The sequence below is a fragment of the Microtus oregoni genome, unplaced genomic scaffold (genome assembly GCF_018167655.1).
Source record: "Microtus oregoni isolate MIOR12 unplaced genomic scaffold, Mior012 000002F_ref0000024, whole genome shotgun sequence".
NCBI classification, from domain to species: domain Eukaryota; kingdom Metazoa; phylum Chordata; class Mammalia; order Rodentia; family Cricetidae; genus Microtus; species Microtus oregoni.
This window is the reverse complement of record NW_024543061.1, coordinates 67405001-67426405: the sequence shown is the minus strand read 5'-3', so window position 1 is coordinate 67426405 and position 21405 is coordinate 67405001. Positions and strand designations below refer to the sequence as shown.

At 47.5% G+C, this 21405-nt stretch overlaps 1 protein-coding gene across 2 annotated transcripts in view; it reads right to left on the bottom strand.

Moving 5' to 3' along the window:
- The window catches only part of Cracr2a (calcium release activated channel regulator 2A), a 107608-nt gene that overhangs the window by 19434 nt on the left and 66769 nt on the right, over positions 1-21405 (bottom strand). Inside the window, exons 8-13 of one of the 2 annotated variants that reach the window (XM_041640017.1) lie at positions 21057-21152; positions 18892-19079; positions 14839-14910; positions 12256-12301; positions 10247-10353; positions 6653-6986 (exon numbers count right to left, since the gene is read on the bottom strand). In XM_041640017.1, the coding sequence (XP_041495951.1) occupies positions 6653-6986; positions 10247-10353; positions 12256-12301; positions 14839-14910; positions 18892-19079; positions 21057-21152 (843 nt within the window). Of the gene's footprint in view, positions 1-6652; positions 6987-10246; positions 10354-12255; positions 12302-14838; positions 14911-18891; positions 19080-21056; positions 21153-21405 lie in introns of those variants that run through there. The other variant, XM_041640027.1, reaches the window with a different exon arrangement.

The following is a 21405-nucleotide window of genomic DNA, read 5'->3' as shown; positions in this document are numbered from 1 at the left end:
ACAGGGAGGCCACTTCTGCCCCAGAATGCAGCCAGCACTGGTCTTAGAGCATGGGGCTCCTTCCAGGAAGAACAAGAGATTGTTAGAAAAAATAACAGCCTTTCCCAAGTGTTCATGCCAATGGGACTCTAAGACAAGCAGGCAGGGCCTGGCTGATGGAGTGGATACTGAGAGTAGTGTGCCCAGAGCTCTGGGGTGTGAATTACAAGGGGCCAAAGGGCCAGATGGCAGGGGATTAGGGAGAAGGCAGAATTCTCTACTGGGGTGGGGGAAGGCAAGTTGCTGGGGTTGTTTGTTTATTTTCATCTACTTGATATAAGATACGGTCATCTGGGAAGAGGGAACTTCAACTGAGAAAATGCCTCCATCAGAATGGCCAGTGGGGAAGTCTGTAGGGCATTTTATTTTTTTAATTTTTTATTGTTTTTATTTTTCTTCCTTCCCCTCCTTCCTCTCCCCTTCCCTTCTACCCTCTCCCATGAACCCCATGCTCCCAGTTTACTCAGGAGATCTTGTCTTTTTCTACTTCCCGTGTAGATTAGATCCATGTATGTTTTTCTCTTAGGGTCCTCTTTGTTGTCTAGGTTCTCTGGGATTGTGAATTTTTCTTTGCTTTATGTCTAGTGAGTACATGTAATATTTGTCTTTCTGGGTCTGGGTTACCTCGCTCAATATGATGTTTTCTAGATCCATCCATTTGCTCCCAAATATCAAGATGTCATTATTTTTTCTGTTGTGTAGTTCTCCACTGTGTAAATGTACCACATTTTCCCTATCCATTCTTTGGCATTTATTTAGGTTGTTTCCAGGTTCTGGCTATGACAAATAATGCTGCTATAAACATAGCTGAGCACATGTCCTTGTGGTACAATTGAGCATCCTTTGGGTATAAACCCAAAAGTGGTATTTCTGAGTCTTGAGGTAGGTTATTTCCTAATTTGAGTATCTACTGATACCCAAAGCACCTGTACCAGTTTGTACTCCTACCAACAACAGAGGAGTGTTCCCTTTATCCCACAACCTCTATAGCATAAGTTGTCATCAGTGTTTTTGATCTTGTCTATTCTTACAGGTGTAAGATAGAATTTCAGAGTTGTTGTTTTGATTTGCATTTCTCTGGTGACTAAGGATGTTGAGCATTTCCTTAAATGTCTTTCAGCCATTTTAGATTCCTCTGTTGAGAGTTCTATGTTTAGGTATGTACCCCAATTTTTTATTGGATTATTTGGTTTTTTTGATGACCAATTTCTTGAGTTCTTTGTATATTTTGGAGATCAGACCTCTGTCTGACGTGGGGTTGGTGAAGATCTTTTCCTATTCTGTAGGCTGCCGGGTGTGTGTGTGTGTGTGTGTGTGTGTGTGTGTGTTCTTTACAGAAGCTTCTCAGTTTCAGGAGGTCCCATTTATTAATTGTTTCTCTCAGTGTCTGTGTTACTGGGGTTATATTTAGGAAGTGATCTCCTCTGCCAATGCATTTAAATGTCCTTCCTACTTTCTCTTCCATGAGGTTTAGTGTGGTTGGTTTTATGTTGAGGTCTTTGATCCATTTGGGCTTGAGTTTTGTGCCTGGAGTTTCATTCTTCTACATGTTGATATCAAGTTATGCCAGAACCATTTGTTGAATATGCTTTCTTTTTTCCATTTTATATTTTTTGCTTCTTTGTCAAAAATCAGGTGTTTGAAGTAGTGTGGATTGATATCTGGGTCTTCAATTTGGTTCCATTGGTCCTCCTGTCTGTTTTTATGCCAATACCAGGCTGTTTTCAGTACTGCAACTCTGAAGTCAAGGATTGTAATGCCTCCAGAAGTTCATTTATTGTACAGAATTGTTTTGGCTATTCTGGGCTTTTTGCTTTTCCATATGAAGTTGAGTATTGTTATTTCGAGGTCTGTGAAGAATTTTGCTGGGCATTGCATCGAATCTGTAGATTGCCTTTATTAATATTGCCATTTTACTATGTTAATTCTACCTACCCAGACTGTGAAGAATTTTGCTGGGATTTTAATGGGCATTGCATTGAATCTGTAGATTGCTTCTGTAAGATTGTCATTTTACTTTGTTAATTCTACCCACCCAAGAGTATGGGAGATATTTCCATTTTTCTGGTGTCTTTCTTCAGAGATTTTAAGTTCTTGTCATACAGGTCTTCCATTTATTTGGTTAGAGTTACTCCAAGATATTTTATGCTTTTTGTGGTTATTGTGAAGGGTAATGTTTCTCTGATTTCTTTCTCAGCCCATTTATCATCTGTGTACAGGAGGGCTACTGATTTTTCCTAGTTAATCTTGTATTCTGCTACATTACTGAAGGTATTTATGAGTTATAGAAGTTTCTTAGTAGAATTTTTGGAATCGCTATCATATCATCAGCAAATACTGAGAGTTTGACTTCTTTTCTGATTTGTATCCCCTTGACCTTTTGCGCTAGCTCTAGCTAGGACCTCAAGAACTATATTGAATAGATATGGAGTGAGTGGACAGCCTTGACTTGTTCCTGGCTTCAGTTGGATCATGTTGAGTTTCTCACCATTTAGTTTTGATGTTGGCTGATGGCTTGCTGTATATTGCCTTTATTCTGTGTAGGTATGTTTCTTGTACCTCTGTTCTCTCCAAGACCTTTATCATGAAGGGATATTGTATTTTGCTGAAGGCTTTTTCAGCATCTAGTGGGAGGGCTCAGTTCATTGTGAATGGTGCCCCCTCCCTGAACAGGTGGTCTTGGGTGCTACAAGAGAGTAGGCTGAGCAAGTGATGGGAAGCAAGGCAGTAAGCAGCATTCTTCAATGGCCTCTGCTTCAGTTCCTGCTTCCTGGTTCCTGTCCCAACTCCTCTTCATGACTACGAGCTGTAATTTGAAATAAACCCTTTCCTCCCCAAGTTACTTTTGGTCGTGGTGTGTATCACAGCAACAGAGAAGCACAAGATAGTCTTTAGAAGGTAGAGGAGAGAGAGAAAAAAAACCTCCACAGGGTTGGGTACCATTGCTTAGCTTTTTCCTTTAACTTGAAGCATCCCTCCAGGAGGGAGGAGGGAGCTTCCTAAGACTCAAGAAAGTTAGGAGACTTCAAAAGCTCTGAAAGTTCCAAGATTCATAGACTCCTTAAGGTTACATAAACAGAAATAATTAGTCTTGGGGAGGGGACTCTCTGGAGTTCTCTCTGGAGGAATTGCTTGTAAGGTGCAAGCCTGCAGCTTTCTGGAGTCACCACCCTTGTTGGGGTAGGCTAGTTGGTGGTAACGCTGCCTTTGAGTTTTTCGCCCATGCTCTGGTAAGTAACCCCAACTAGCCCACAAGTTCTCTCACTGACTGGAATCCTTTATTTACTCTGCCATAGGTACCCTGTCTAAGTTGTTAATGTTCATGTGTCCCCAAGAGAAGTCACCGCATAGTCTCTGGGTGGAATGGAGACCCCTTGAGTCTCTGCACATGGCCCTTGCACCATCTCTTCAACTTCAATTATCACGTGATCATTGGCCATGGATAGCCAGGTGGTGATTTTCCACCCTTGTGCTTGCTAGTTCTTGTCTAGAACCATCTGAGAAAGGAACCATTGAAGAACTGCCTCCATCAGACTGGTGTATAAGCAAGGCTGACAGGCATGTTCTTGATTGATGACTGATATGGGAGGGCCCAGTCCACTGTGGATAGGACCACCCCTGAACAGGTGGTCCTAGGTCACATACAAAAACAAACTAAGTCCTGGAGAGAAAGCCAGAAAGCGGCAATTCCTTCATAGTATTTGCTTTAGTTCCTGCCTTGAGGTCCTGTCCTGACTTTCTTCAACAACCTACTGTGACCTGGAAGTGATAAGATAAAATAAGCCCTTTCTCCCCTTTCAGTTGTTTTTGGTCACTGTTTTGGTCATGGCAACAGAAGCCAGGCTAGGACACCATCCCACTCAGGAAGTGGGGAGTCTCCACAGGCAACCACACATTGCTCTGTCATCGATCCCCAGAGAACAAAGAAAGACTGAACTACCACCAGCCTTGGACTGTGACCGGGGATGGCTGAACTTTCTCTGGGACGGACAGTGAGCAGGAGGTGGTTAGGGACACCCTCCACAGGCAGTCATTCCTTCCAGAATACTATCTCACCATGTGCCTCACCTTCAAGCTTGGCTCAGCACCGCTGGTCAGAGGGGGAGGCTCTTTTGAGTGGATTTAAAAGTGGATTTGAGGGAATTAGCTTATCTGGTGAGCAAACACTACAACAAAGCACAGCTGATGTGAGCAGCACTTGAATTTCGGAACATAACCACACTAGACTTCGGGGAGAATTTAAAGTCAACTACAAGAATGTAAGATAAAATTAAAACAATGCCCTGCTCCCCATTTTCTTTATCCATTGAAGACACAGGGCACGGGCTTCTGCCTGTCTTTTGTCCGGGTGTCTCCGACTGTCATTTGTTCACACATAATGTGGCAGAGCAGAAACAGGAAAGGGGTGGGAAGGTGGCATCCAAGGAGGGGGTTGGAGAGAGTGGTTATGGCTGTGACCGCAGGGTTGCCCGGCCTTAAGCCCCACGGCTACCTTGCCCTTCCCTGGGAAGAACTCACATAGGAGACCATGAATGGTCCAGATATTGCAACTTAACCCACAAGAGCAGGGAGGTCCTTCAGCCTGCTCTCTTTTCTTGGGGACAGACAGATGGGTTGGAGGGACAGGCAAGGTACAGGAAGCCTGATTATCACATCAGGACATATGATGTCACCTTTCTTTCCCTCCTACATGCTTAAAAAGCAAGGGTTAGGGTGTATCTAAGACATAAAGGGTTTGTCCCCATTACAGGGCCCTGAGTTTCTGTCCCCAACACCACAATACAGATGACAGACAAACAAGCAGCAATAACACCCTGAACCCAAGTCAGAAAATGAAAACCTCCAAGCAAAAATGATATATTCTGGGCTGACAGGATGGCTCAGCGATAAAGGTGCCTGCCACCAGGGCTGACAACCCGAATTCTATCCCTGGGACTCACAGAGAGGAAGAGGAAAAGCGACTCCCACAAACTGTCCTTTGACATCTACACATGTGCCTACACACATTTGCAAATAAAATAGATATTTAAAAATTTAAAGTGATATATTCTAACTGTTAAGTTTGGGAAATATACAGTTATAGGAAGAAAAGTAAAAATTCTTTATGATCTGGGATAGCCACTATTCACATTATATGCATTTTCAGACTTTATAAATATGAGAAAATGTTTTACTTAAACAGAATTGAGAACCAAATATATATATTATTTCATCCTAGTTGTAATTATTCAATAACAATACAAATCCCTCCGAATCACTAAAGACCATTTAGAAATTGTGATTTCTTTTAGCAGGTATGTAACATTCTACTAAATTATTGCAATATAATTTATGTCCCTTTAGTAGCCTTGTTTTTTTTTTTATGTTCTTCTATTCTAAGCATCACTTACAGTGTTGACTTTTCACTAGCAGAAGTACCGGTTGAAAGGTCATGGCCCTTGATTCCTATTACCAGGTTCTCTCCAGAAGAGTGGCATCACCTCCGCCTCATGGAGGTCTGCCTCGGGCAGCCTTCCACACAAGGTTCTCTCTGTTGTTGCAGCAAAATAGTGGCACGGCCTTGTGAGGCACCTTGGGGGCATTGGGGTGCTCTGTGAGAGACGGACAGTTACAGAACACACAGCTCCAAACGCTAAGTTTGCAGCAGAGAGGCAGGCTGCCCCATCTTCTCCCCTCTGGGTTCCTACCTTTCCTTCTGGCGGAGGGGTAAAACACTTGTCAACACCCATCAGACCGCGGCAAAGACAGGCCTCAGAACATGGGAGCATAGACTGCTCCTCTAGGCCTGTCTCTTACAGACCTCTTGGCCACATATCGTGATACTGGGTGGTATCTTGGATGACTTTCATATTGATCCATCCGTGCCCACTGAAAGTGAGTGTAGGTCCCCGTATTAAAAGGATTTATTTGGAAGGGAGTACAGGGAGAGAGAGGGGCCCATTGGCTGGGGGCTGCCCAACGGATGTGCCCTTTGCATACCGCCAAGGAATTTCTAGAGATGTTTTGAAGGATCAGGGTAAAGGCCAAGGGCTGCATGGCCTATTTCAAAGCACACATTACAAACCAGCAGAGGGTCATAGGTCCCACAAGACAAAGAGGGATCACCCTTCTGGAGAGCACTCGGTAATAGAAAGCAAGTGCCATGACCTTTGAACTGTTCTCCTTACAGAATCCAGAGGGAAACCTGAATGAGGAGAGGGGGGAGGGTAGAAACACCTGGAGGGAGGAGTCCACGGACCACTAGGGAACGGAAGAGACTCAGCCGGCCGAGATCAACAGAAAGAGGATGGCTGGAACACTCAACAGAGCTGTACCAAATGACCTTGTAATGAGTCTTAGCAGACACTGACTCCAGCGGGCGTGTTCTATAAATGCTTCAGATTTGAGTTCAAAGAGCGCGTGTGAAATATGGGGGAACAGAAGTTAACAAGGGAAGTTATGAAAACCATGAGTCTCTCTGCTGCTCAGCTGAAAAGGTGTAAGGAAGGGAAGAAGACCTTTGTGACACAGAATATGATGAATCCCAAGGCCCACTGCAGCCCCTAAGTGTCCTTTGGGGCTCCTGGGCTCAAAGGTAAGGGAGCAGATCTCAGTAGCGTTGCCTGGAACTCACCTTGTAGAGGGCTTCTTTTCCGACAGGCTGCCCTCGGGGAGACGTAGGGATGAGTTCCAAGGCGGGGGCTGTCACGCTTTGCCCTTCTGTCCCCTGGTCAAAGACCTCCTCTTCTTCTGGGCATTTGCTCAGTGGCTTCTCAAAGCCACCTTCCAAGAGCTGAGGCAGGGGGTCTTCCTCAATGGAGATGATTCTGCGGAGTGCATGACGACGTGGAACCCCAGTCCCCGGCTCCCCAGTTCCAGACTCCTCCTCTGCCAGGAGATAGGCACTCAGGCCCACAGAACTCCTCCTCCTCAGGATGCCGAAGGCCTCATCCTCCTCCACTGACTGGCTATCAGAACGGGGACAGGAAGAAGATGCATAGGAGAAAATGATAAAATATCAATATGGAAGCGGAGAGATACTTGCCTGCCGGCAGCACTGGAAAGAGCTCTGGGGAAGGAGAGGAGACAACAGACCCATCACTCAACTCATGCTTTTGACAGCCTCATAAGGGCTGCCACATGCTGCTGCCGCCACGACTGCCAGGGATGAAGATGCTGGTGAAGATCATTGCCAAATAGCAATTAAAACTAAAGGCCCTGTCTTCGTGTGGTGCTGGACTAAGAGAGGACTGATGCAGCAAACGGCACACATATATTCTTATGGCCTGGTTTGTTCAACGAAGGAGAAGGGAATGAAGAAAGGGATTCACAGGGTTGGAGATAGGTACCCTAGGAGAACAATAATGTGGCCGGGCTCTGCTCCCGCCACACGCCCTCTTCAACTGCATGTCCGTATCGACCCCTCACACCTCTGTTTCCTCATCACAAAACAGGGTCCATCCACCTAGCCTGTTCATATGTAAGAGAACGCATGAGAGAGATAGCCAAGTAGCACACGCCCACACAGGGCACACCCACACAGGACACTCTTACACAGGACGCACCCACACAATGCACACTCATACAGGGCACACCCACGCAGGGCACTCTTACACAGGACGCACCCACACAGTGCACACTCATACAGGGCACACCCACGCAGGGCACTCTTACACAGGACGCACCCACACAGTGCACACTCATACAGGACACACCCACGCAGGGCACTCTTACACAGGACGCACCCGCACAATGCACACTCATACAGGGCACACCCACGCAGGGCACCCTCATAGAGCACCTGTGCACGGAGCATCCCTCAGCAGTGTTCAAGTCCTGTCGCTGTGGGGGACCTCCTCCTACCCATGACAGACGTCCCCTGACTCAGAGACAGATCATTATAAATGGGCTTGGGTCATGCATCCTCCTCTTCCTTTCTGACTTCCTAAAATAGAGGGAGGAGCAGGTGGCCTTTACTTTGGTATATACTTGCTTCTGGAAGCATTTAGGTGCTACGAGCAAAGAGGACAAGAGGAGTGTAGTGATGAGGCGAGCAGGCCTGCTTTTCATCCAGCCTGGCTCCTGCACAGCTAGTGATTCTGGAAGCATTTAAGTGCTACGAGCAAAGAGGACAAGAGGAGGAGGAAGGAACCCTATGCAGTTGGGGCATTGGGCACAGACTGTGTTTTCTAAGGGTTTGGGGAGCAAAATCTGTACAGGTATCCAGAACACTGAGATCCTTCTGTCCTAGTGAACAGTTCAAGGTGAGAGTATTTCAAAGGTAACAGGCATGATCTATGAACACACACACAGGCACACACACACACACACACACACACACACACGAATGCATGAAAACGAATGCAGATGAACCAGCAAGGTGACAAGGTCAAAGGAGAAATGGAGAAAGGAACTGTTTGATTAAGGGACACAGAAACAGTGCTGAACAAAGAAGCGTCATTGACCTTGCTCCTGGCTTCTGGTGTTTGTTCTTCCTAAGGTCAATAATAGCAAGGGAAAAGAAAACCAATGTGAACCCATCACTTTCTAAAGCTAGCTATGATTCTGAAGGACAAATTAAGACAGTCTTTACTTTCAACGGCGGTAAATTGGTTTGGATAGAGAGTAAAAGATTTACAGAAATTTGAACACTTTTCTCTACTTATGATACAGGTTAAATAAAAGCCAACTGGCTTCTCTCCAGCACACCTTCCTCTGTATCTGTACACTATTGAGACCATGATCTGATTATCTCGTTCTCATTCTTAGCTGCTTGTACATGCAACATGAACATGTACATGCACATGCAAACACACACACACACACACACACACACACACACACATATTTTCCTGAAAGTTTTCTACCAGAAAAAGAAACAACCATTTAAGCGTGCTCTAAAATGAAGCTCTTCTTGGAAAAAGTGTTTTATTTGGGAACATCTCAAGTGCTGTTGACATTCCGTAATGGCTTCAGCTTAGCATGTCTAAGCTCATTTTTGTTTTGCCACCAAACACTTCCTGCCAGCAGTAGAGAGAGTAGCTGCTTTTGCCAAAATCGATATTGGAATTCAGAGCACACACTTTGATGTTTAGCGGATTATTCTCTATTTCTGCCGCTTGGCTGTGAGCTCATGAAAGAGGGAAGGGGCTGTTTTGCAAAACTCTGTTCCAGTGACTGGCACTGGACCTCACAAATAGTGGCCACTCAACACCTCTCTATTAAATGAGCATTTGCTAGTGGAGAGACATAGTGGGAAAGTCGCAAGGCCTGAAAGAATGTCAGATGCAAAGTAGGTAATCTACAAATGACTGTCAAGTCAATCAATCTAGAAATCCATTCAGTTCGGAGAAACCAGCAGGCTGGCAAATACAAGAGTAAAAATTTGGCCTCCAGATTGTACCTCATTATTGAGCTATTGCAAGATAATTCATGATGATCTGACCCAGGGGTTTCCCTGATCAGCACATTTCCATCCCAAAGTCACTTTTACTTTATGCATCTTTTCAGTTCATGCTTGCACGCCTCTGTAAGTGATTTTACACATCTTCTCCCTCAATCTGATATTGGAGGGAAAGGCTGCCCTGACCTCTCTGTGTCCATCCGTGTGAATGGAGTACCTGCTCTAAAGAGGAGGAGGGGACTGGCTTGTCTGTATCAATGAGCAGCAGGCTGACCCTTTCCACAATTCATGTGCCCTCCAACAGCTACATAGCATGTTGTCTTTGAGTTAGTTAAACATGAATTGTTGGAATGATCTGTCAATCACAAGCCTTAATTTTGTCTCTAAAGGGTTCCAGCTAATGGTGATTCTATATGACATTTTAATTCAGCTCACAGTCAGTATAATTATATTCCAGAGAAACCAAGTGGATCCAGGAAATGGCGCACTGTCCAGTCACTTCCTCCTTGATCACCTTCTCTTCCTCCTCCTTTTCCTCTTCTTCCTTCCTTCCTTTCTCAGTTGGTCTGCAGTTCCCATCAATGGCTGTCTGCAGGCTCTCAGCAAGGCAGGATAGCCGCTGAGATGGCGTCCGTCCTACAGGTTTGCTCTGAGTAGTCTCCGACCAGTTTGGATGTCACAACAGAGAGGACCATGTCCTCCAAGATTCTAGGCCTCCCTAGTAGGGCCACAGCTCAAAGACCAGTAGATGTGGGCCCAGAGGCAGCTCCCAAAAGGTGTGAAATGACTGAATGGAGGAAGGAGGAATGGTGGGTGATGACTTACCTCCCGAGAATTTCCCTGCCGTCCACATATTTGCCGATCACAGAGCCAGATCTCTGCTTCCTGCTTGCCTTGGAAACAGCTGTGTTTGTCTTGGCCGCCTTATCTTTCTGCAAAAACACAAAATGCCCTGAGATCCACGCCTGTGGATGGATTCATCTTGATGCTTGAGCAGAAATGAGGGAAGGCTCTAGACAGGACTCTAAATGGGAGAAGCGGGGCAGGCTTCCTGACCACCACTCCCCCGCATCCAGTTCAGTAACCCACTGCCCTGTATCCCCCCCCCCCCCACACACACACCACAACTAGGATTCCCCATCTCCCTCCCAGAAATCCACTTAGAGGAGGGAATACAGGGTGGAGTGCCTGGGGCCTTCGGGGTTATTCTTCACAGGGACACTGGTAATTTGCAAGAGATCAAAAAAGAAGACAAAGATATTTACTGCATAGGAAAATATGTACAGTCCAAAAGCTCCTGGTATTTTAAGCCACATTCTTCCTTGTGGCTCTAATCTCCCTTTCCCACCAAAGCCCATGAGGTGTTGAGATAGGGAGCCACCCAAAGGGGCAGCTAGCTCAGGGCTCTGCCCACAACACCCTCACTAGCCCAGGACTTCTACAGTCATTTGTGGAAGCAGGCTGGATGTGGATGAACTGCCCAGATACCTGTAACACAGAAACTTAGAGGAGCAGGGCTCAGAACCTGGGACAGACTTCCTCCAGGAGATGTGTGGAGTCAGATCACAGAGAAAGTTCTGCCTTAATCAGCCGACCCAGGCTTCCTTCTGTCGACTCATAACGAGAGGAGGAACTGCTGAGCCCCCAGCACCCCTGAGGGCATGACTTTAATGATTCCAGGCAAATCTTAATGACTATTCTGCATCAATTGGGCTCTACCCCTTTTCTTTGATTTCCTCCTGGTGCTCTTCCTTCCACCCTGTCTCTTTCAAAACAAAATGAGTTGGGCAGGTGAAGGGTTCAGGAAGGCATTTGGTTGGGAGCTTTCAAAAATTAGTATTTCTTCCAAAACAATTATAATCATTATCATTATCAGACCAACAAGTGTAGGCTTAAGTCTTGCTCTGACAGTACACATGCGTGGGCATCTGACATGGTTGCCCGCTGGCCTGTGATGTCAAAGAGGAAGTGGAATGACAAGGACCCTCGGGACAGCAGCGTAAGCCAGGCAGGGCCTGAGGCAAGGCACACCAGCCCTCAGAGGCTGACCTTATGGGCTCAGCCAAGGCCTCAGCACACACCACCCTCTTTTGGAGAAGGTCTTTTTCCTCAAATAGCCTTACAACCTGGGAGAATGAGGGCAGGAACTCTCCTTCCTTCAGTGACAGTTGGGATCATGGGCAAAGGTAACCAATTCCTTCTCCAATGACACACAAGTTCACGGCGTGAGAATCTCACAATGAGGAATTCCTCTCGAGCCGCCCTGCCCTTTCAGGGAAGCCAGTGTCTCCTGTCCTAAAAGGGAGGTGGAGAAGGAGGTGCAGTATTCTGTCTCTTCGGCATGCCTGGTGAAACCCTGTGGGTGGCACACCATTCGGGAGAGGAAGGAGCACTGTGCTCAGGTACGGAGAGAAGGAAATGTACATGAGATCAACTGTATAAACAGCTATGTGTGCACTGTAAATTTGCTTTCTGACAGTGCCAAGTCTGAGATTTTTATCAGGAGATAAAAATTTAAATGAAAGAACAAACTGAGCCTTTCACTTCAGGTGATAATGACATTTCAACTGTGCCATCTCACGGATGGAACCGTCACTTTTGCATCCAAGAAACGCGTGGCTCTTCCAAACACTTGAGTCTGATTGTGCCAAGAGGAAGGCATTTATTTCCCTTCATGTGCGTGATTACCTTTTTATTGCTTGCATAATATCTTATACTTTCATCCTGCCCATATAGAAAGGACCCAACATGCCGTAAGGATCAGGGCAGTCTTGATCAGTTGTCCCTGGGCCTTGTCTAACTCTGCCCCATCCCCAAGAGAGTGAACCAATTACCTGAAAACTTATGTCCCGTTCGTCCCGGAGATGCTTGTTCCTTTCCCTGTGGATAGTAAGGGAAAGCTATTCAACATGGAGTCTGTGGTTGACAGTCGCATCCCATTACCCAGACAGATGGCTGCAGGAGAAAGCCTGATATGGGGGTGTGGCTATGGGCAGAGGGGAGTTCAGGTGCAAATCAGCCCAGAGGCAGGGGAAAAGACTGAGTGGTCTTGTGATACACACTGCCCTTGAGGAACAGTCAGCCTCCATCACTTGGGGGCAGGATGGTGTGTCCCCCGTCCAGCGGGCTCCTTCTTTACCCAGTTCATCCGTTTGTGAACATGGATGGAATGAGTTGCTTACCCCTTAGTTCAGCATCAAGGATGCAGGAGTGAACAGCCACCAAGTTCTGGACTCAGGAAGCTTGTATGAGGTTGGGAGTGAAACTAAAGCGGGCATTTGGGAAAAGGAGAAGCAGAGAATGCCAAGCCTTTCAACCCAAATGGTCAGGGAAGCCCTGGCTGATGAGGCAGCATCTGACAAACCCGAGGGAGGGGAGGAGAGCTGGGTGGATATCTGGGGAAAGAGTATTTGGGCAGAGGGTTGCACAGGGCAAAGGCTTGATTGTGATAAATTCATGTGTGGGAGAAATAGGAGGGAGGGACACAGGGAGCTTATAGAGATGAGGTTGGAGAACAGTGGGTGGATGGAGACTTGACGAATCACAGCCCTCGGGGCCACAGTAAAGGCTTTGATTGTTACTCCAAATAAGGGAAATCATGGCTTTCTGGTGGGGTTAGGTGGGATATCTGACAGGGGAGGTCATGGTTTGATTCCAGCACCGAGACGATCGCTCCCTTCCAAAATTCTGCTGAGAACAGACTGTCAGAGACAAAGGTTCAGTCCTGAGAATGGACTGATATTTTTGAAAAAGTCCAAGTCATTGGTGATGTGGGCAAGGACAGTTTGGGTGGAACTGCTGGGGAGAAAGGCAGCCTGGATCACTGAGCACTGAAAGATGGGAAGTCAGTGTGAAAGCCAACAGATCAGGAGAGGATGGATCCATTTGAGAACTCTAGTTGGGAACAAGGATGACATGGGGATAGCCTGAGCTAGGAGCACTGGGAGCCCACAGCACATCTACAGAGTCAGAGACATGGGTGCTGGCAACGGGGAGCAAGCTCAGTGAACTCCTCCAGGCTATTTCTGAAGCAGGAGACCAAGTGGGAGGGTAGAAAGTGGAGCGTTCCTGAAGGTTTAGCGGAAGTTCAGAGTGGGTGAGTGAACACACTCAGGATGTGGGCTGTTTATGAGGCGAACTAGACACAAATAACTGCAAGGCTCTTGCGGTGATGCAAGAGGGAGGGCCCCCTCCCTCATATCAGGCCTGTGATTCTGCACCTATTTGTGCTGGTGGCCGTGAACCAGTCCTCACTTCTGGAGGGGATGAGCAGGCTCAGGAGCAGTCAGGCACTAGTGACCATAATGCAGAGATCTGCTGGCTGTGACTGCGAGCCTAGCACTTTGCTAAGTGGGCTGTGCCCTGCAGGATCAGATTTCAGGCAGCCCCGAGGAATGACAACCGAGATAAGGGACCTGCAATGCCATCCTTCTTAAAGGGAACACTCGCAGTGTCTTATTGTTTTCAATGACAGCCAGGAAAGGTTGAGCTTAAAGGCCTTCTAAACTCTCATTCAGGTCGCCAGCTCACCACTTAGCCAACATGAGCCTTCTTCAAGCATGAGCAGCTCACTTTGCCATTGTCCAGGCTTACCTTCCATACCAAGCTGGGGAAACTCCTTTCCTGGCCCTAAGTGTGATTCATTTACTCATTCCAGGGCTGAGGGAAGAGTCAGCCAGACATGGATTTCATTTCTCTAACACCAAGATGCTCTTTGTTGGTTCCAGAATTCACCATGTCCTGCTTCTGTTGGAGGTGAGACTGTATACTTGCCATAGAGTAACTGCACATCCAGACCTATTCCACCTCAACCAAGGATCATGCACTGCCCCATAAGGACACCAAGGAGGAGGCAGAGGCTGAAACGAAGAGGAATGGACCATAGAGGAAGGTGGGCATGCAAGGAGACAAGGACATATCCCCAGTAGGCAGCACTCAGCTGTCCGACACATACGCTGGTGACTGGGGGAAAGGTGGGCACTCTTGGTTGTTGTGGGATATTCGTACACTGTGTGAAAATGTATTGCTGTGATCGGTGTGATAAAAAGTCGAAAGACCAATGGCTAGGCAGGAGCACATATGTGGGACTTCTGATCAAAGAGAGAGAACTCTGGGAAGAAGAAAGAGGGATCAGTAGGCAGACGTGGAGGAAACAGAATGGGCAGTACAGAGATGGGGTAATGGGCCTTGTGGAAGAATGTAGATTTAAAAATATGGGTTATTTAAAAATATGGGTTAATTTAAGTTCTAAAAACTAGTTCAAACCAAGCCAAAGCTAAGGCTGAGCTTTTATAACTAATAATAAGTCTCTGTGTCATTATTTTTGGGCTGGTGGTCCCCATGAGAAAAATACTACTCCATTTGGTATCAGTGTTGTTCCAGAGTACAGGCAGGGAAGAAGCCCCTGACAAACTCACCTTAGGAAATCCAGCTGCTTCAGGAGGCCTGACTTCTCCCGCTGCAGACTCTCTGTCACTCGGTACACTTCCCTGAGGAGGAGGGAGACACCGCCAAATGAGTGGAGGCCATGGGGAAGGGAGGAGGGGGATCAGCTACTATTGTACAAGCAAACGGCGGCGGCATTTCAGAGAGGAAACAACAGAGGTGAGAGAGGGAAGGAAGGGAGAAGGGGAGGGAGGGAAAGGAATGACGGAAGTGGGCAGCTGTGCCTCATCTTGCTCCTGGGCTTCACACAATATCCAAGTATCTCTGCCATCTCACCACCAAGGCCCTGGGGTTCCTGTTTCCACAGCGGTGTGGTTCTCTGGCAGAAAGCACCCAGCAGCCTGATAAACGTGTCACTTCCCATCTGACTGTGCTCACTGGGCTATAAGGACAGTCACCCCTCTGCCACCTCTGAATGTCTGCCTGGGGACCCTCCCACCAAGTGCCTGATAACTTCAGCCCTAAGCATAATCCGTGTCTTTCCTTTCTTCTTCTTTACAGAACAATTACAAAGTCACTTGACAACCATAACTGACTCAAATTCTAAGTTCACCTCAGACAATCCTAATTGAGCAACACCAGTCTGCTGGCTCCTGCAGAGATGTGAATTCCTCGCATTTTATTACCAATTATATTTAATTTCAACTTAAGGGAAAACAGTCTATTTCCCATTACACAAACCAGGTCCCTGAGCCCCTGTCTGGGACTCTGCTCTGGTTAGCACAACACATACATCCCTGCCTGCTCCTGTCTGGGTCCCAGCTGCTGAAGAGGCCTATGCCCAGCTCAGGCACTCCTCCCCAGTTCCTACCCCTGCCTAGCAGGGACCACAGAGAAGTTGTCCCCTGCTGAGGGCAGGAACTCACTGCAGAGCTGAGGTCTGTGGCGTCAGTGTTTGACTGAGAAAGCAGTTGACAAGTCTCATGCTGTTTAGGTCTTCTTTGCCTCTGTGTACAGCGCCAGCAGACACACACACACAAACACACACACACACACACAGAGAGAGAGAGAGAGAGAGAGAGAGAGAGAGAGAGAACATGCCTATGCAAATACATGCTCATCTGTCTATCAAGTGAACACGTATCTATGGTGATTAGTATACACATAAATGCACACATATAGCTATATCCAGCTATACAGTTTTGTGTGTTAACCAAGGGGCATCATTAAACAGTGGCTCTCAGATATTTCATTGGCTAATCTTTTAATCCCTCTGAGCTAGAGGTCACCTCTTCCTGCGTGATAACAAACTGGGACAGAGAGGACCAGCTGCCTTTTGTTACAGTCCTTGATGGGAAGTTGGTCATTTCCCACAGAGAGCTAATGTTGGTTTTGTTTTAAGGAAAGAAAGGAGCCATGAAACATTCTACAAAATATGTTGTTAAGTGAAAAAGGCAAAACAGACCTGTATGTCTGGATGGCTGCCAGTCTCCAAAGGAAAGCGTTTGTGTGTGTGTATGAGTGTGTGTGTGTGTGTGTGTGTTTGTACATGTGCGCTTATGTGTATGCATGCATGTACATGTGTATAAGTGTGTGCCTGAGTGTGTGCACGTACATATGCATGTGCATTTATGTGTATTGTGTGCTTGTGTGTGTGCGTGTGTATGAGAATATATTTGCACATGCGTAACAGACTCTAGGATCCACAGGAGAAAGGGGTCATGGAAGGAGACAAACTTCTCTTGGGGAGTCATTCTTTTGTATCTTGTCTTAAACTGTATCTTCAAGATAAAAGTTAATTAAAAATCAGCTCAGAGGTACAATTTTTCGGCTGGCCTTCATTTTTGTGTTATCTCACTGCTTGAGAGGTTTTTTTCCCTCTATCTCATCCCCAAATCTAGTTTTCCTACCTTCAATGTTTTCAGAGCACGGGGAAATTAATTTTGTCCATTTGCAATGCTTGCTGATAAATGGTCGAGAATGCTTACTCCCTGTCTCCTCCTTCTCCCCTCCCGGCAGTTCTGAAGCAATACGGCACCACAAGACACCCAGGAACACCGGGAAAAAGAAGTTTAGACCCTGTCTTAATCTTAGCTGACTGTGTGGCTTGTCTGAGCCTGTGATCTTTCTGACTGGGAGCTTTATGGTGCTGTTACTAGTGTTGGTCTGAGTCTCTGTTCTTCAGAAAATCAGTCCAAGCTCTTGCACTCTTTCCCCGGTTTCTCTGGGCGGGAAGGCTCTCCTGGGTCCACCGCATCCATACCGTACTCCTGGCTCCTGAACATGCACTTCCTGATTCTCGTTCCTCCTCATGCCCTTGACCCCATCTTTTCAGAGATCGCATCTCTGGCTTCTTTAATGAAGAAGAGATGTGTGAAGGCTTCCAACTCCCGGAGCTGGGCTGGCATGCTCCCTCCGCACAAGTGTCTGTCTCCCTTCGCTGTCTTAATGTTTCTGCCTTCAGATGTTCACAGCTTTGAGAGCTTGGTTGGATTTGAAGTGCCTGAATCCCTAATTCTGTCGGTCCCTATGCCTTGGCACCCTGCTCTCAGACAGGAAGAACTGACTCGGCCTGTTTGATGGAACGCATGGTGCCCCTGACTAGCAATCCAAAGCCCTGACGTGGGGGCTGGGTTTCATTCTAAGACAGCTTCTTGGGAGTCATTTCTTTATCTTACAATTTGAGATACTAGGATGACATTCCTAGGCCGCACACATTTTGTCCCTCTCATTCAGACAGTCCATCACAAATGGCTCTGACTCTACACAGAAGCAGAACCGTGGGGGCATTTTGGATGTACTTCACGTCCCAGAATCTTGCCAGCACTCAGATAAAGTGAGGTCTTTCATTCTGAACAAAGGCACTGAGGATGTGCAGAGCCTTAATGCTGGTCAGCCTATCATCCCATGCCCTGAAATCAGAACCCTTGATGCCTTTCAAATGCACAGTGATTCCTGGCAGGATGGATGTATCGATGGGTGAAGAAGTGAGGAGTGAGCAAGCAAGGTGGGTGCTGCTCTTAGTTGGGAATGGGTGTGTCCAGAAGGCTTATTATCCTCTGGGGTGTGAGAAGGGCATGTGTCACAGTTAACATCTGGGGCTTCACCTTGCTTGCCCCTTCAGTCAGATTGACAGTCCACCAGCCCTGTAAGGACACGGTGTGATCGAAAGAGAGGAAGTCTAATTCTTGACCTTGGTGAGACACGTCGAAGGCCCAAGGTACCTGGCATGGAATAATTTGCCATGGCCACTTGTCAGGGGAGGGTATCAATGAGTATGTAGATAAACAAGTGGCCAAATAGATAAGAGAGTCCCTTTGCCTGGTCTCAGAGTCCTTTGCTCTCAAAAATCTGATATCCCCAAAGGTGAAGGGCTGCTTTGGCATCAGCCCCTCCAGCTGTAGATGAAGAGCCTCTCGATTTGCTCTCAGGCATGGCTCTGCCTCTGTTTAGCTTCACAGTGGCGGGGTGCTAAGGACAGTGAACAGGAAGCCAAACTTTGAGAGCTGTGGGATTCCCAGTCTTCCCAGAGAAATACTGCAAGAAAAAAAAAGTGGCTAGGGATTGAGTCATGGTTCCAGTCATGATTCACATACATATTCACATACTACATGATTCGCATTGTCAGCTGACCTCAGAAGCCTCCCCACTCCCATTCACCTGAGGCTCCTGGTCTCTAGCCTGCCATGGGCATCAAGGGCCCTCTGCTCTTTCAGTCTTTGCTCAGGCTGCCTCCTTATGTGTGGGTAGAATAGCCGGTCTTTCTATCTGATAACACCTTTCTGGAGACCAGGGCCTTGAAGACAAACCCTGCCTGTCACCTTGACATACCTAGGAACGTACTGAAAGGAGCACTGAGGCAGGAGCATGATAAGGTCAAGGCCAATCTGTGCTCCATAGTGAGAATCTGTTGAAGAAAGGAAGGAGAGAAGAGGAGGGAGAAGATGGACCTTCAGGAAATAAGGATCCTAAGTCTCCGCTTTACACACAGGCCAGGGAACAGGTTTTTGGAAAGAAAGATACTGGTCCCCAGCCCAGAACAGAACAGCTGGCAGTCGGGGGGGGGGGGTGGTTGAGGGGCTCACATCTCTTTCTCCTGCTGCAGCTCACAGGCCTCTCTCTGCAGGCTCTCCAGCTGCTGCTGCGCCTCCTGGAGTTCTCGCGAGGTGCGCTCCAACTCGCGGGCCAGCTCCTGGTTAGTGAGTCTCAGCTTGGTGTTCTCAGCCTTGGTTTCATGTTTGTCATTGTGGAGAGCTGTGCACTGGCCTTCCAGCTACAAAGAGGGGACAGAGAGGAAGGATGATCAGGGCCAGGGCTATTGCAGGCTCAGCTCCGTACTGCCCTCAAACCCAAGTTAGCACTCTTCTGCCCCATCACTCCCATGGAGACAACTCTTCAGGCAGAAGCAGCCTTCACAGCATATTCTGTCCTTCCGGTCTCGACTACCGGATAGGCCTGGGGTGGCCTCATTCTATAGGATTGCTAGCAGTGAAAATTTCACAGATGACCTGCGTCTTCCTTCCTGAAGGCACCATGGGCAGGAGACCAAATCTAAATCCCTTTTGCCATCTAAGCCAGCATCTTTGCCTTGGTCCCCGATGGGAACAGAGAACAGTTAAGTGACTGTTCATCATAAAGCCACCTTCCCTGTGGTGAATACAGGTAGTAGGAAATTTGCCCATATCCTTTCTCCTCTCCACTTCAGGACCCCAGTTCCCTTCACCTAAGAGACAGACTTGCTTGAGTGCCACGGACCTTGGGGATTCTGAAGGTCAAACCAGGTCAAACAGACCCCATGCCTTTCCTTGCATGCCTAAAGCAACTTAAAAATGTCCATTTTGATAACTTCAGCTCTTCTCTGCTGCTGAAAAGGTGTTGTGGGGCTTCCAACCCTCTCCAGACAAAGCAACACACCAAGGCAAATAGATCGTAATAAATTTAGTTTCCTAAATGTGGCCGGTGAGGGGAGAAGAGCAGCAACAAGGAATGTTGTAAGTCTCTCATGAGACTCCTGTGTTATCAGCAGGCGTGCGGTAATTAAATGGAGTGGCAATCATTCATTTGAGGGATAAATGTAATTGCTATGAATTTAATGCATAACGGAGAGGAGGCAAAGGAGGAGCGAGACAAGGTACGACTGTGGACGGAGTTGGAAAGGCGGCAGGCAGGTCCCAGGGTTTGCAGCCTCTTGCTACAAAGAGGAAAGAGGCTTAGACCTAAAGCTTAGCGATCAGCAGGGGCAGCAGCCCCAGCCTCAGTAGGGGGATCTTCAAGCTTATGTTTGCCTGTTGCTAAAAATAGTCTCTGTTCCTAGGAAAACCATGTGTCCCGGTCTAGTCAGGGATGGGTTTCTCCAAGGACCAGGCAAACTGAGACTAGAAATCAGTGCTACCATGGCCTCTATTCCCCCCCCCACCCCCGCCCAAAAAAGTTCTTGCTTTCCTGAGGAGGCTGCTGAGCAAGACACTTGGCCTGGCAGCCTGGTACCATGAGCCTGGTGTCCTTAGTTCCAGGCATAGCTGTCACCTTGCAGAGTGTGCCACACAGTCTGTTTCTCTGCTCAGGCACTGAGAAGGGAGTGGCCGATGTTTCCATCTGGCTGTGTTCCAGAGGAAGCAGGCCATGGACCCTGTCCAGGCACATGGGCAATTTTTGAAGAGACTTTACCAGCTGGGGTTGTACACAACTTTGCCGAAGAGGGCAACTAAGCCTGCACTTCCCCTGCAGTGTCAGGGTCTCACAAGTGTCTCTGTACTCCCTTGGATCCCTCCTTCCTTCTGCAGGAGACCTAATCCAGCTTCAAGGTTGAGCATCCTTAATTACCTTGTGTATATTTATGTGAAACTGTCCTCAGATCCACGGGGGTTGGGGACTCGTGGGGACTTTTCTAGGTTAAACACACAACTGGCGTTATCTAGGGTCATCTGTGACTTTGTTTTAAATTTAAATTTTAAAATGCTTAAAGTACTTTTAGCATTTTGAGATAGGGTCTCCCTACAAAGCCCAGGCTGTACTTTGAACTCTGTCCACAAGGCTGTCCTGGAACTCACAATCCTTCTGCCTCGGTCTACCCAGTGGTATGATTGCATGCATATGTGGATATATCCACCGTATGGAGACTTTAAAGGAAGACACATACAGACACACAAGTCTTCTCGGGGCAAGTTTAAAAACCCATGAGAGGCGGTGGGGCAGAAGCGAAGGTGAGCTGGGCGCGCTGAAGGGCCACGGAGTCTGCGCAGTAACCTACCCTGCTCTGCTTCTGGATGAGACGCTCCAGCTCCTGCTCCTTGGCGCTCAGCTTCTTTTCCAGCTCCCGACTGCGGGCTTGAAACCTCTCTGTGTCCTGCCAAGCCAACAGATAAGACAGTGGGTCCTACACCCGGCACACCTGGCTTTCAGCCTTGAACGCATGCACGTGAACACCCTCAGCAGCTGGGACAGCTGGGCCACCTTTGCCCTCTGAGGCCCTTCTCCTGAAACCCGAGGCCCACTTACCCCACCACTGACAACCCATGAGACCAAGTTAGTGCTTAGAGATAAGCCAGAAAATGTTGAGTGTGGCCTATCCGGTGGCAGCACCTTACCAAGCTTTTGCA